The following is a 15,514-nucleotide window of genomic DNA, read 5'->3' as shown; positions in this document are numbered from 1 at the left end:
AACTCCATCTTGAGTTATGATTTTTTGTTTTGCAAATTCTGGGTGCGGGACACGCCCACCGACGGTCATTTTTCGCGTTTAATATTTTATTACTTATACTATAGAGATAATAAAAAACTAATTTTATAGTGTACCAAGTAGAACAGAGGCTAATGATTATGCCTGAATTAATTCAGATTTTTAGACCAGTTCGTTCTGACGTTTTTTGCCCCGGACACGTAAAACAGCAATTCCCGTCAACTTTGTAACAATGCCACGTCAGCAAATTTTAATTGGTCCTATTTTGCCAACATCGACTTTCGTAAGATATATACGGGAAATTGTTATAATTAAGAAAATATAGATACCCTTAATGACGAAATAAAACTCATAAAATCATATTGTATTAACTTTTCCCTTAATTTTTGTACAAAGTTGTTGCTGATCCTGATGAATATATTGTATTAACTGATAAAATTCGGTATGGAGATACTGTGAGACTCAGTGAAAGGATACAAAAAGGATGCCTTAAGGGTAGGTTTATGCTTTATCTGCAACTGCAACCTTTAGAAATGGAATTGCTCTCATAAGTAAGCTAAGCTCGAGTCACCTTGAACTTGACATCGAAGTATCGAAGCTGGCATCGCTTAATTATTCACTGTTTTTTTTTTACTTTGAACAAACTTAGGTAGGACCCAAACATGTTATTGCTTATTGTGTTTTTTGTACCTACCTGTCAGTTTTGTCTTGGCCATTAGTACCTACAGGTAATAAATAGAATATGTAAATATAGATTCTGAATTCTCAAGTAAAGTAATTTTGAGCATGTCTAGTGTGTGAAATTTTATTAATTCATAATTTTCTGAGACGGTTGGCGAGGTGAGAACGTATATATATATATATATATATATGTCGGATCGTGGGCGTATCATACCAGAACCGTTGTCAGGACCCGTTGTAGTTGTTTATGAGAGTTTTCAATGAAATACCATGTCCATTTCACAGAATTTACTTCACAAAATCAATTACACATTAAATTACGTTATAGATTACATCCCGCCTATTATTTCGAGCAAACTGCCGGATTAGACCGAAGAATCTCCAACAACGCCAGCACTCCTCAATCATTTTCCCTGCAGCTCTATTGGCAGCCTCCAATCATCTGTTCATCATCTGTTTTTCGATTCTGTTATTTTAGACAGTAGCGTCCTCTGTGACGTTTTGGCAGAACTCAGTCGAATACCAGCCAGGTTGTACAAAGTTGTAAAACCCTTGTTTGATCTATTTGTCAAATATAGCGTCATAAAACGTATCTTAAACCACATTTTGGTCATTCTCCGACACATATATATATATATATATATATTTACATTATCTATTCGGTACAGTCGAGTTCGTTTAGTTAGGTACATCTCTACAGTTACGTGAAGAGATTTGAATACTTACGCTTTTTGCTCGTATGAGTCGTGTTCAGATAAGTATATTATATACCTATTTTTGTTAGAGTAAGTGGGCAAATCAACTTTTTGACCGACTCAAATCTGTCCGCACATTCTTAACATAGTTGTGAAATTTCACCCTTAAATAATGAATTTTATTGGTATTTTTCACTTTACCCTGTATATTAAAACATAACCCTAACTGTTAAATCCAATAAACTGAAACTTTGTTCATTAGAAGTTCGATTTCTTGGTAACTCCAGAGACATTTTGAGTAACGCCAGAGACACCAAAAATGTCGGTCAACAAGTTGATTCGCCCAAGTGTGTAACTGTAAAATAACTTTTGTGACAATTTAACCCTCACCAGCACTACTAACAAAGAATCCCGCTTTCTTCTAGCTAGGTATAATATTAGAATTATGTTTTAATTGTTCTAATTATGTATAATCATAACTTGTAACTAGGTACACTTATCCAACGCGGGTTCCTATTAAATTGGAAGTTATTTTAACGAGTAATAGCAAAATACCCGTGTGATTATCAATAATAAGATTATAATAGTAGTTCCTAATTAATAATATGTTTTATATTTTCTAGAATAACGATAATTAACAGTGGTTTGTTGACCACGTATGTGATTACTTGCGAAATAATGAGACAAAAGACATTAATCTTCATAAGGCCATTGTAAGCATGTAAACAATACCAACATGTAAATTAACTTAATAATATGGCAATGCGTCAGTATTCATAGGTAAGTATTGGTGTTTTTATAAAATTTCCATTTCTAGATACATCTATGAAAAAAGATATAGTAAAGATAGAATGAGGTGAGCTATTTTTGCAAACGAACATCCCCTAGAGCCTGCTCTATTAGGTTTACTGATGTGCGTACCCTGAGTCCTGGAATTAGGGAAAGTACGAGTAAGTTCTTGGGAACTAGTTAGGACCCGAGGAACTCTTCGGTTACTCAAAGACCCAGCAACACAGGTGATAAAGTTTGCAATAGACAATAATGTGCAGACAAAAAGGTCCTTTGTTTTCCGGTGGCGTCACGCTGTGGCGGCGGTGCGTGATAGGGGCATATTTGATAGGGGCGCTGTCAAGCTTGACGACCTGGGCGGCCCGCTCAGCGTGACAAGATGTGACCCGTATTGGGGTTGCAGTGGGTAAAATTTGAGAGCAAAGAAGAAAGTCCTTACATATTTGTTCTCCGGCGGCGTGACGTGGTGTTGGCAGCGCGTGGTGGGCACGCTGTCGAGCGGGACGCCCCTGGCCGGCCCGCTTAGCGTGACAAGCAGGTGCAGGGTGCCGTAGCCGCACTCCAGCTCCTGCCAGAGCTCGTGGGTGCGTTCGCGCTCGAGCCGCGAGAGGTCGATGGTACATCTGTTAGTACACGCTACTGTTAGACCAGGTATATGTCATACATGATAGGAAAAAGGGGCCCTCTGACTATCCCCGGATAATAATGGCATGTCAGTTATTGAGTGCCTACTACCTACACTTTTGAGTTCTGACGAGCCAATATCGCCCCGGGAACATGTTAGGAACATTTTCTTAACATTTTAAGTATATATACTCATTTCAAAAAAATAACATGCTATAGTGTGTATGATAATTTGTTATTAGGACTGCTACAGTAGATCATCAGTACATTCACATGTAAAACTATCAATTTATAAATTGTAGGTATTTATAACATTAGTCGAAAGTTTGAGAAAGTAATTTAGTAATTACTTATATTATTGTGTTATGGGAAGTTGTTAAAAATATTACATATTAAAATATAATGCTATAATTATAATGTAGGTATGTAGCGCATTGTTAGATGTTCATAATATTCAGGTTAGGCACAGACAGTTTTGCAAGCGGATAGCCGATATCCGATGAAAATTAATTGCTACAACTTCGCAGCTGCCTCTAGGCTACTCTCAGTTCCTGTTGTATCGATTCACTTCGAATCCGTGTGTTGTTCACATTGGCTGTTCGAGCAGACTTGTAGCATCCATAGGTCGCTGGTTCATATCCGGCTCGAAGGACCACTTGTATATTGGGCCTGAGCTGCAAATTCACATTTTTGACACATTTGTTTTGAAGTATGTTGCGATGTGGCTAAGACGTATCGTTTGCCAAACCTAGCGATTATTTACGAATTGGTTGAATCGATTAGGCCCTATGTACAGTAAGGAGGCGCTTAAACAAATGAGAGTGAGTTTAGTGAAACGTCCCACTTTGTCGGTTCTAGTTACGGAGCTATGGGCAGTTTAGTGAAATATGGCAAAACCTACCAAATATTGGTTTTCAATAAAAACTGATTAATAAGACTCTAATAAAGCTATTATTTTGATGCCGGTGCATAGATGTCAAATTTAAGCACCTTTTCAGGACCTCAAAGTTTAGTGCCGACCGTCCTACTTTGTCGGTTACATATGAAACCGTGGATATCATACTTGTGACTGCTTTAGGGAAAACTTCTTACTTTTTCAATAAGTAGTTGTAATATAACAAAACTAAAGCTATTTCTTGGTGAAAGAATTATATCTGTATGTCAAATAGTTATTTTTTTATGTATTCAAATATTGCAAAAGTGAAAAAGCAACAACTGTTATACTTTAGGATGGCAAAAAACACACTTTTCATTTGAAGTTATGGAGCGATGGGTAAATAGTTCTATGGATCCCTTCAGTCAAAAATATAATTTATTACATTCTAGTGGCTCTGGGTTGAGCTGTGAGGCCGTTCAAGTACTACATAAGCATAGAGGGGTGGGGTTTTTTTGCTATTCTTATTTTCAATGACATGGGAGGTAGGGGGGAGGGGGTCTAGATGATGATTACGTAATATGTTTACATAAGTATGGGGATAAGAGCTATGCTTACTTTTGCTGAATAGGGTGTTAGAGGGAGAAGGGGGGCCGGGGGGTAATTTGAACGAACCCCGTAGACCTTCGCGATATTATTAGAAAACTCAATAGTGAAAAACACTTAGTTATTTTAGGCAAATTATCACATTCAAGTCAGTCAGTCAAGGAGAGCCGACCCCAGATGACGGGATAAGGCTTAGGACAAGAAGAAGAATCACAGGCAAGTCACGTTAGTCTTTAGCGCCGTACACGCTATTGGCGCTTAAGTCCTTTATGAAAAAAACCAAAAACTGTCTCGACAATAACACTTTACTTTATCATAGAATCTGGTCACTGGTTATAGAATCTCATGAAAATAAATACAGAGTAATAAAGAGTTATTTAAAAGTTTTATTTCGTCTATTTCGATATGACTTATAATTAGTACCTAATACCTATTATCTATAGATTATAGACTTTTAAACATTTATTAATTAAAAAAATATTATTAACAGCTATGATTTAAAAGCGGATTTTATACTTGTACTCAATTTTCAGCGTGTGGGTCACTAAACTTGAGTCGAAAATAAATTCAGTTCAAATTCCATAAAAATAGGTGAAACAAACGACATTAAGTATCAATGACTATTATGTTAATAATAACAAACCTTTATCTCATAGATAAAATGTGTTTTATATACCACACACCAGCAATTCCCGTCAACTTTGTACAATGCCACGTCAGCAAATTTTAATTGATCCTATTTTGTTACCAACATTTAGTAATATAATTCGACTTTCGTAAGATATACAGGATAATTGTTATAATTAAGAAAATATAGATACTAGAGAACCTTAATGACGAAATAAAACTTAATAAAATCTCAATTCATCAACAAAATCTTGGTAACAAAATAGGAATTAATAAAAACAAATTTAACTTTTCCCTTAATTTTTGTACAAAGTTGACGGGAATTGCTGACACATGTATTTCACTGAACAAGCACTAAAGTTTAGTAAACCGACAAAGTGGGACGCTCCCTACAGAAAATCACTAAACTTTATTTGCATAAAAAAAGTACTTAATATTAGATGTTTTCATACTTTTTATGCTTGATCAGTGTGTTTTAAGTAATCATATGTTTTAAATTGATATACATAGGTAATTTGTATTTTTTTAATATTATTATTTTCAAATACATTTTTATTAACTTTTTAATATAATGACTAACTTAGGGCATCCATAGAATTCTTTCTATTTTTTTTTGGCATAAGAATACATTTGTAAATTCAATTTTAATGATAAAACTGCATGTTGTGCTATACCGTAACATTAAAACTACTATGATTACATGCATGATTTAGACTTATTCGAAATCCCTAAAAAGTATGACGATTAATTTGATACCCACCACTCCATAACTTCGCACTACAAGTGTGTTTTTTACCATCCCATACTTTAAGCAACGTTTTCTCAATTGTCGGTTTTACGCTTTTGCAAACTTGAAGAATTTAAAAAAAATAACTATTGCACCTTGAGACATGATTTTTTCACTAAAAGATAGCTTATGTTCCGTAGTATTAGGAACTAGTAACTCCATATCGACAAAGTGGGACCTTTTCCCGTGCACAAGCACAAATATACGATTTCTGTCAACTTACTGAAATGTCATTTGAATCGAAATGACGGACTCTGCCACAGCACTAGTTTAAAAATAAAAATGAATGATAAATGATATAATAAGTAAATAAATATTAATATCGTAAGTCCTGCGTGATAAATTAATATCGTAAAATACTCACTAACGAAGATCCGCAAAAATGTAACATGTGTTAGATTATGTTTAAAGTAAGCGATAATGTATTGTTTTTAAGTACATGATTTTTTTTAAATATAATTACAGGATTTTATTTTAAATTTTATTAGGTCGCGCCAGTTTACTTTTTGTGGACGCTGTCATATGTCAAAAATGTGAACTTAAAGCTCCGGGACAATAGGGACACTTGCTATAATATTACCAAACCAACCTTTATACATACTTTGTATAAAAATCTACCGTTACCCAGTTTGCGTCTGGGACAGCGGCATCTTGTAGTTGGACAACAAACTGTAAAATGCTACATATCGGCTCGAACATAGGCTCAGTGTCTTTTGACAGCCATTTTACTTGGACACCGTAGCGACTGGTTTGACGGAAGTGAACTTTCTTGTGGAGCACATGTATAATTGCCTAATTAAATATATAAACAGGCCTCGGATTATTTTTCGCATGGTAAGATGAAAGAAAACTATGGAGTCGATATTAAAACTAAACTTTAATTCATATTCATACTCATACTCACTAATTTTCTTAGTCCCGTAATACTTTTATCCCTTGTGCAGGTTGACGGATCGAAAATGTTAATCGAAAATTAATCTTACTGAATGTAATTAAAATTATTTATGTGGTGTGATTTGGGAAGCCTTTTGCTTGGTATGTCTGATCCGCAAGTTTATGCAATTTTATACTGGATAGAACCTTACAAAGATCTAAAATACGATCATGAGAAATGTGTTACTAGTACTTACCATTACGTTTACCGCAACAAAGTAGTCTGAACCAAACAAAATAGTAACTAATTTGATATAGTTACAGGGTAAATGTAACCCTTTACCAAGCAAAAGGCTTCCCAAATCACACCACATAAATAATTTTTCCCCTCACTAGCTCGGAAACACGTGTTTTGTCCTTTAATACGAGCTGGTAAAAACGCATTTTATCCACTAGTGGGTAAAGTAATTTGACCTTGAATAAAGTCAAATTAACTGCTTTAAAATTGATAAAAGTAGGTGAATCTAGTAATAAAGATGATTTACCACCTGTGGAACTACTGGAAGCAGTGATAAACGCATTTTTTGCGTTGTAGTTTCCTCGCTATAGTGAGGGGAAAAGTTTTGTGTTACACTCGGGTGCAAATGTATTTTACTTCTCGTGTGTTAAAAAACTCGCAAGTTCAGGATTCTATTCTCGAACCACTCGCTTCGCTCGTGGTTCAACTATAGACTCCTTTCACTTGCTCGTTTTTCAATTCCACACTCGACGTTAAAATACAACTTTGCCCCCTTGTATAACAAATAACTATTAATTACATTCAGTAAGATTAATTTTCGATTAACATTTTCGATCTGTCAACCTGCACAAGGGACAAAAGTATTACGGGACTAAGAAAATTAGTGAGTATGAGTATGAATATGAATTAAGGTTTAGTTTTAATATCGACTCCATAGTTTTCTTTCATCTTACCATGCGAAAAATAATCCGAGGCCTGTATATAAATAAATATTGGGGACATCTTACACAGATCAACTTAGCCCCAAACTAAGCAAAGCTTGTACTATGGGTGCTAAGCGACGACATACATACTTAAATAGATTAGATATACAGAGTGGGGCTTGTAACAAAGGCGAAGAATTGAACTCTAGGCCATTCTCCTTATACTGATCAACATTTGTTCGGCGACTTTTAAAAATAACTTGTATTTTGATTTTTATCAGCCTTGAAAGTTTTTTCTAATAGGTAATGTATTGCGAATTCTGTTAAGTCTAAAGTGTGACAGACAACGTCAATGACAACAATAATGGCGTACATTGAAGCTAATATTTATTTTGTATGAAAAATTAAAAATTTAAAGACTTCATAATTTTTAAAAGTCACTTAACAAATGTTGATCAGTATAAGGAGAATAGCCTACAGACCCTACAGTTCAATTAATTCTTCGCCTTTGTTACAGGCCCCACTCTGTAGATAGGATTTGGAACAGTAATCAAAACAACGGTTTAAAAACTCTTATTCAAAAATTAAATGATTTGAAAACCTGTCAGACAAACATTTATAGAGGTAAATGCATGCACTCAAGTTTATAGGCTATAGAGCGTGAACGATTGTACTCTTGGCACTCTGAAACTCTGAATGTAATAAGGACAATTTAAACACATTTGAAACAGTCGCTTTAGCATTATTGCTTATGTACCATTATTTTTATTCAATTCGCATCAGATAAAATAACTACACTAAAAATAATTCTGTCACAAACAAGATGTGGTTGTTTACGTCCGTGTTCATTTAATTAATTCTGCAAACTTATCAAGAAGTCGCGAGTTCCGTCTTGAAATAAATTGGGGTTATTGGACGAAATCGGCTAGATCGAAAATAATTGCATAGATTGGAATGTTAAGATAATAGTTATTTGTTATACAAGGGGGCAAAGTTGTATTTTAACGCCGAGTGTGGAATTGAAAAACGAACAAGTGAAAGGATCCTATAGTTGACCACGAGCGAAGCGAGTGGTTCGAGAATAGAATCCCTTTTTAACACACGAGAAGTAAAATACATTTGCACCCGAGTGTAACACAAAACTTTTCCCCTCACTATAGCGAGGAAACTACAACAAATGAAATTTTAAAATCGTTCCTTTGACTGGTAATAATGATTTAGAGAATATAACATGTATCGTGAACGACATTCGTATAAGAGAATGTTTCGTCTGCCTTAACTATCCCCAACCACCCCAAGTTCTCCGTAAGCTCTAAGGCTTGGGTATCTTAGAATAGCGGCGCCTTAATATAGCGGCCGTCTCCATACTTCGTACTAGTACGAACACACCAACATCCATTTAGGCACCGACATCCTAGTAAATCAAAGCCCTACATGGTCAATCATTATGGTGATATTTCTCCGATACAAATAGGTAATGAGCGGGCTATGTGTATTGACAGTCTTTACAGAACTATTTTTCGAAAACTTACCGGCCCATAAAATTCTTTTGTTTTCCTTTGTGCCACACGGTCACTTCCAAGTTGTGGTCGTCGTACTGGTACAGGTTGAACCTCTCGCACCAAGTCGGTTTAGATTTTGGAACTTGTTTCGATTTGTGAGTTTCGTTACCTAATCTGTAACAACGTTTTATGTTTATGTTAAAGATTTCTCTTTTGCACAATCAGTCGATACGAAATATAAATCAATCATACAGTCAAGGGTAAAAGTATGGGTAGGTATGAAAGTTGCGCAAAAATATGTCCTTATGTCGACGAATGCATGCGCGGATCCAAGGGGTTATGGCCCCCCTTGGAGCCTAGGTTGGCCATACAAACATACCACGTGACCCCGCCCCCCCTGGGGCCTGGGCCTTTACCACGTGACCCCCCCCCCCCCTCCCCGGGCACGAAGCTGGATCCGCGCTTGGACGAATGATCTAAGTATGGGACAGACACATTACTGTACCGAATTTAATTAGGTAAAAGACATTTATATCTTCTTAATAACTGTATTAATACAAACTATCAATTACCTAGATCGATTTCGAAAATTGCTATAATAAGTACCAGTATAACAAATTTCATCAAAATTAGTGGAGGTTTTTCCGACATATTCGGGCTATTGAGTGCCACAAACATATTCTAATCAGATTCTTATGAAAATAATATATTCTAATTTCTAACTTGTCTGGTCGAAAGTAAAAGAAACAACGCTTTCAAAATTTGCTTTCGTAACTTCAGTGGGTGACGAATCTGCGTGACCCCAGGAGTTGTAACAAACGGCATGTCGAATCTGTTTTTATGCAATAACCAAGACGGAAAACCTAGTTGTTTTTCACGATTTGATTTAGCTGTTTTTAAGTAAGTAGCAGACAATTTGTCCAAGCTTATCAAGGACTGTGTAGGTAGCGGCGCATGAAGGCTCGTGTTGTTCTTCAATAGTTAATTATTAGGACATATAAGTAGTAACACGTACATTTTGTTTCAGAAACTGAAGTTTTTGTAATGCGGTGTCTATCGACATAATAGAAGAAGAAATAGAACTAGGAACTTACTTAAATTTGCAATAGAGTCCATTGGAGCCGCTAGCGGGCCCATACGGTAAGTCTTTGGCATCGACTAATGTTACATTCACTGTAGATTTCCATGATCTTTTGAGAATGTCAAACCTTCTGTTTTTCCATACGTACTGAAACAAGATTGAGAAATATTGACATAGGCATTATTTAGGTACACTATGGGTAATGCATTACTTATAAAAGAGGATGAACTATATAATCGCAGGGCCTTTATCCAAGAGTGGAATCATTGACTTGACGCTTAATATCATATCGTATTGTTGTTGTATCTCTAACGCTCTTGCGTATTGGTGCTACAGAGTACAGGCTCTTCAGAGCCAGTTGCGTATCATTTGCTATAGAGAACCACGATAATACTGTTGGCTAGAGGCCCTGGGGAGATAAATATGTACAGTCAACCAATTGGAACCCTAGACCGCTATACAACCATGTCAAAATGACAAGCAGTAAGAAATTTCTTACAATCTGATTTATAACGTCACTATGACATAGTTCTACAGTGGCCTAGGGTTCCAATTGGTTGACTGTACTTGTACAGGCAGGTTAGGTCACGTGTAGGTGACCGCCGTGACCGGAGTAAACTTCTATTTTATTTTTAATTGACTTTTAATAATAATGTTGATGTTTTCATTATCACCTACATGTGTACCTACGTTTGACACAATAATTCGTAAACCGATTAAAAATTACATTTTGTAATATGTAGTAGGTACTATTGATTCAAATACGTTCGGCTACCGGTTCTACCATGAGGAATTGGAGGAATTCTTCTTAAATTATTAGAGGTAGCCAAAAGTAAAAAATGAACACATTCATCGTTATAAAAATGCCACGTAATGAAGTGGAACTTCTCATCAAGATCATGACGAAACGAAATAATTAACCGTTAATTAAAGGATTACGGGAACTGTCTTCATTAATGGTTTCCAGTTAATTATGTGTAAATAATGTCAGATATTTTATAAACAGCAGTTATACTTAATTAAATAAATTGCATGATTGAATCACGTTTCTACAACAAGCTACCCACTTTCATGCCTATCCACTGTACATATGGCATTCTATTGGCCGATTTTGTGAACCCCTAGTGCACGATTTCGCTATTCAAAAGACTGCGGAAATCGGTGAAATGGATTTTCTGAAAAACGAGCGCTAGATATTTAGAATCTAGTGCTTATTGGCCACTCGTTTTCAATCATATTAGAACAACTTTTTATTATTTTTATTTTCTTTTGACCTAATAAACTGTACTTTTTAAGATTGTGTCCATTTAAATCTTTATTCCACATAAACCCATAAAATTATAAATAAAAAACTATATATACAAATGTATATATAAATGGGTAGCTGTGGAGATATTATTGAACGAAACACACGAAATCGAGCGGTCGAAGTTTTAAAATCGCCCCTTGTATCTACACCTAGAAAAGATAAATAACAATTACCTTATGAACTTTCTTCCCATGGTCCCTAAGCAGGGAGAGCCCGGAGCCGATGCGCTCCATGAACTCCGTGGAGACTGCCAGCGGCGCCGGCGCCAGCGGGTCCATCGCCAAGCCTTCCGGGACTGCGAATGACCTGCGCACAAACACACCGCTCAGTTTCACCAACTCTTAGTATCCTGTCTATGGAGACGCGCAGATTTCTTAAATCTCTATTTTAATAATATTACGTTACGAGCCAAAGCATGCGTCTTCTCGAATCGACCCACACGTGGATCGTACACTGTACATATTAGAAAACACAACAAAAAATACTACTATGGCATTAGTGTCTCCACCGGTAGGAAGTCTTTTATCAAGACTTTTCTTGATTAAACTTCTTTATTTTTATTAATAAAATAATTGGCTGTGCATTTTCCTGTCCTTATTAAGTTTACTCTTAAAACTACTGACCTACCTCAAAAAACTATTCATATTATCTTCACCTGGGATACATCCATATAATGTCAATCCATACCATAGCGCGAAGACAACACAAAATAAAACAAAGCACTACTTAAAGCACTCTTATTTATTTAACTTTAATATGAAATTTTAATTGAAATCCAAGCGCTTGCAGAAAAACCTGCTTTACTACTTAGAAATCGAGCGTGTCTAACTTATGAACGTTGCCATCTAAATGACGTATAATCATTTGATCATATCATTATATAGTTATAGCCGCAGGCGTCGATTTCTATTCAAGTTTTTCTATTTTTGTATATTTTTGTAGGTATTCTCACCAGCTCTTACGTAGGTAGGTAAATATAAATAATAAACATGAATAAAACATTACAAACACGCTTGTGTTTGCTAACCCCAATAATAAAGGTTTTTTTCGTTACTGTTATTTTCTCAAGTAAACAAGCAGCAAACCGTCCCATTAAGAGATTTGATTACCCTCGCTCAGAGATACCCTAACTTTACTAATAGATTGTTTGTATATCCGTTGTTTTAGGTAGAGTATAGCGGATCCATTGGACTGCAAACTGCAAGACAACACTCTAATTTTGAGAGAGATGTATTTCAGGAACCTGTAAACAGATCCGGCGGTCGATCTAATAATTGTAGGATTTGTAGGCAACTTTAGGCAGACTCGTTATAAAATCATTTTATTTTTCATCACTCATAATAATATTCATTTTAATCTAACTTGCCTGAATTTCATTTGCCCGAATGATTTGTTTACCATAAAAATCATATGACATACTCGTTGTTTATCCGAATATTACCTTCCATAATCATACAATGCCATACTATTTGTTAGCCATATTATTAAGTGCAATAATGGTTTCACAGAATATTCAAACGCCATAAGCAATTATTGCCATATTAATTGTTGCCCATATTATTACCTAACCTAACCTACTTTCTGATAGCAGTTTCATTTTCCAGGGGTCATAGTTCTAACCTAACCTAACCTACTTTTCCAGCAGTTTCATTCTCCAGGGGGTCACAGTTCTAACCTAACCTAACCTACTTTCTGATAGCAGTTTCATTTTCCAGGGGTCGCAGTTCTAACCTAACCTAACCTACTGTCTGATAGTATTTTCATTTTCCGGGGGTCACAGTTCTAACCTAACCTAACCTACTTTTCAAGCAGTTTCCTTTTCCAGAGGTTCACAGTTCTAACCTAACCTAACCTACTTTCTGATAGCAGTTTCATTTTCCAGGGGGTCACAGTTCTAACCTAACCTACTTTCTGATAGCAGTTTCGTTCTCTAGTCCTTCTAGTACCTATTATAGTAGTTTTCGATTCTGCCAAAGCACATTATGGAAATTGACTTTTCTGGACGCTAATTTGTATGACAAATGATGGTATGGAATGTGGTAATTACGGATTTCGATGATTCTGACAAGTGACATTATGGAAACTGACTTTATGGGAAACAAAGTTTCTGGCACTAGATTAATATAGTAAACAATGATTATGGCATAAGTTGTTATGAGAAACAATATTATGATTGTTGAATAGGATGGCAAATAAAATATTACCATATTTTATTATGTTTAAGTCATAACCAGTCATCACCAGCAAAAAATATTTTTATAGAATGCTTTTACGTAATCAGGCAAAAACAACACAGTCATGTTAATCTATGGATTATCTGGGCATCAGGTCATTCTATTCGAAAACAATATTTTTTGACTTTTTAAGTTTGAAGGCATAAAGTTCAATATGTCAGTGATTGTTTTGACATGCAGTAAGGTTCGAATTCGATGACGTCACTACATCGCTGACAGCGTTTTCAGTGGCCAAAATGAATAAAAAAAAAACCGGCCAAGTGCGAGTCGGACTCGCCCACCGAGGGTCCCGTACAAACTTTCAAACTACTTACCTAGTTAAAATAATCTCATGTTTTTTTCATATAACTCTAATGACTTGACTAGAAGACAAAAGTATAGGTTCTAATGAGCATTATTGTGTATAGCGCCATCTCTCGGTGAATTCGCTAACTAATTTGCGCGACCTGTATTAGTTAACCGATTTAAAGTAATTATTTAGTTAACCGATTTAAACAGTTTTTACTTTATTGGAAAGAAGATGGTTTACGTAACATCTCGTATTAATTTGAAGTACGATATACATTTGCAAGGGTGGGTAAATTGAAAGTAAAAATATGAAAAGTTTTTTGTGAATTAAAAAAAAGTTGCCAAGATACAAACACAATCATATTTTTTTCTGTAATATTTAGCATAAAACCAATGTTTCTTAAAATTTTCATAATTTTTAGTTGGTAAACTTCGGAGATAAGGGGGGGGGGGGTATTTTTTTTTACATTTTCCTTCAAAATTCTTTTTTTTTGCCACAACAAAAAATTATAAAAAATAGTTTATTTACGTTCAATTTGCGCTCTTTCTAACGATACCCCACTTGACCTAGTAACTTAAAATTTACAGTTTGCCCGCCATTCATTTTGGCCATTTTCTACAATTAAAATTCATAAATTAAAAAAAAATACTTTCTATTTGTAGAGGTTTACAATGTTCACAACTATTCCAAATTTCAAGTTGATAGCATTAGTAGTTCTCGAGTTATTTAGGAATGTGACAGACGGACAGACAGACGGACAGAGTCGCACCATAAGGGTTCCTGTTTGTACCTTTTTGGTACGGAACCCTAATTACACACATTTTGAATCGAAAATACGTAGTCATCATACACTTTTAAATAATACCCAAAATCTATAGATATTGTTTTTTTTTATGTCAAATACTACAGAAGACAATCATTTATTGTGCCAAATTCGATATGAGTCTAGTAGCCTATTGGCTTTCAGAGATTGTGGATACAATAAATATACCTATATAATTATTAGGTAGGTATACTGTCAACAGATCCAAATAGGAGTGGTTAAATACGTAAACAAACAACTCGAATCCCTCTGGATTCCGCATTCCTTATGATGTTTTGACTACTTTTCCGACACTTCTGAAGTTATGAGTAAAAGGAAGGCAGAAGTATGTCAATTATCCTCGCTAAATTAGGTCAGAGCGGATTACCTATACTTACCTAATTATATGAAAAGAATATTGAAGATTCCCAAGTAAAGGTACCTTTTAAGGCAGTAAAAAGTAAGCCTTGGATTGTTTTAGTAAATTTATCTAAATATATAAAAGAAGAAGCTGACTGACTGACTGACTGACTGACATATCAACGCACAGCCGAAACCGCTGGTCCTAGAGATTTCAAATTTGGCACGTAGGTTCCTTATATAGTGTAGAGGAGCACTAAGAACGGATTTTCCAAAATTCACCTCCTAAGGGGGTCAAATGGGGGTTCAAAGTTTGTATGGGGAAACAAGATTAGTCTGACTATTTTATTCGAAACTTCACAGGAAGATTCCTTAAGACATATGACTGAATACGTGTTTCAGGTTTTTTGAAAATTTAACC

At 35.4% G+C, this 15,514-nt stretch overlaps 1 protein-coding gene across 8 annotated transcripts in view; it reads right to left on the bottom strand.

The window, feature by feature from the left end:
• LOC125241780 (multiple C2 and transmembrane domain-containing protein-like) overlaps positions 1–15,514 on the bottom strand; it is a 69,270-nt gene that overhangs the window by 16,830 nt on the left and 36,926 nt on the right. For 5 of the 8 annotated variants that reach the window (XM_048150404.1, XM_048150406.1, XM_048150399.1 and 2 more), the window contains exons 2-5: positions 11,582–11,714; positions 10,113–10,246; positions 9,049–9,192; positions 2,623–2,806 (exon numbers count right to left, since the gene is read on the bottom strand). In XM_048150404.1, the coding sequence (XP_048006361.1) occupies positions 2,623–2,806; positions 9,049–9,192; positions 10,113–10,246; positions 11,582–11,714 (595 nt within the window). Of the gene's footprint in view, positions 1–2,622; positions 2,807–9,048; positions 9,193–10,112; positions 10,247–11,581; positions 11,715–12,035; positions 12,244–15,514 lie in introns of those variants that run through there. The other 3 variants (XM_048150402.1, XM_048150403.1, XM_048150401.1) reach the window with 3 other exon arrangements.

The sequence above is a fragment of the Leguminivora glycinivorella genome, chromosome Z, assembly GCF_023078275.1.
Source record: "Leguminivora glycinivorella isolate SPB_JAAS2020 chromosome Z, LegGlyc_1.1, whole genome shotgun sequence".
Lineage (NCBI taxonomy): Eukaryota > Metazoa > Arthropoda > Insecta > Lepidoptera > Tortricidae > Leguminivora > Leguminivora glycinivorella.
This window is presented reverse-complemented; position numbering and strand designations above follow the sequence as displayed.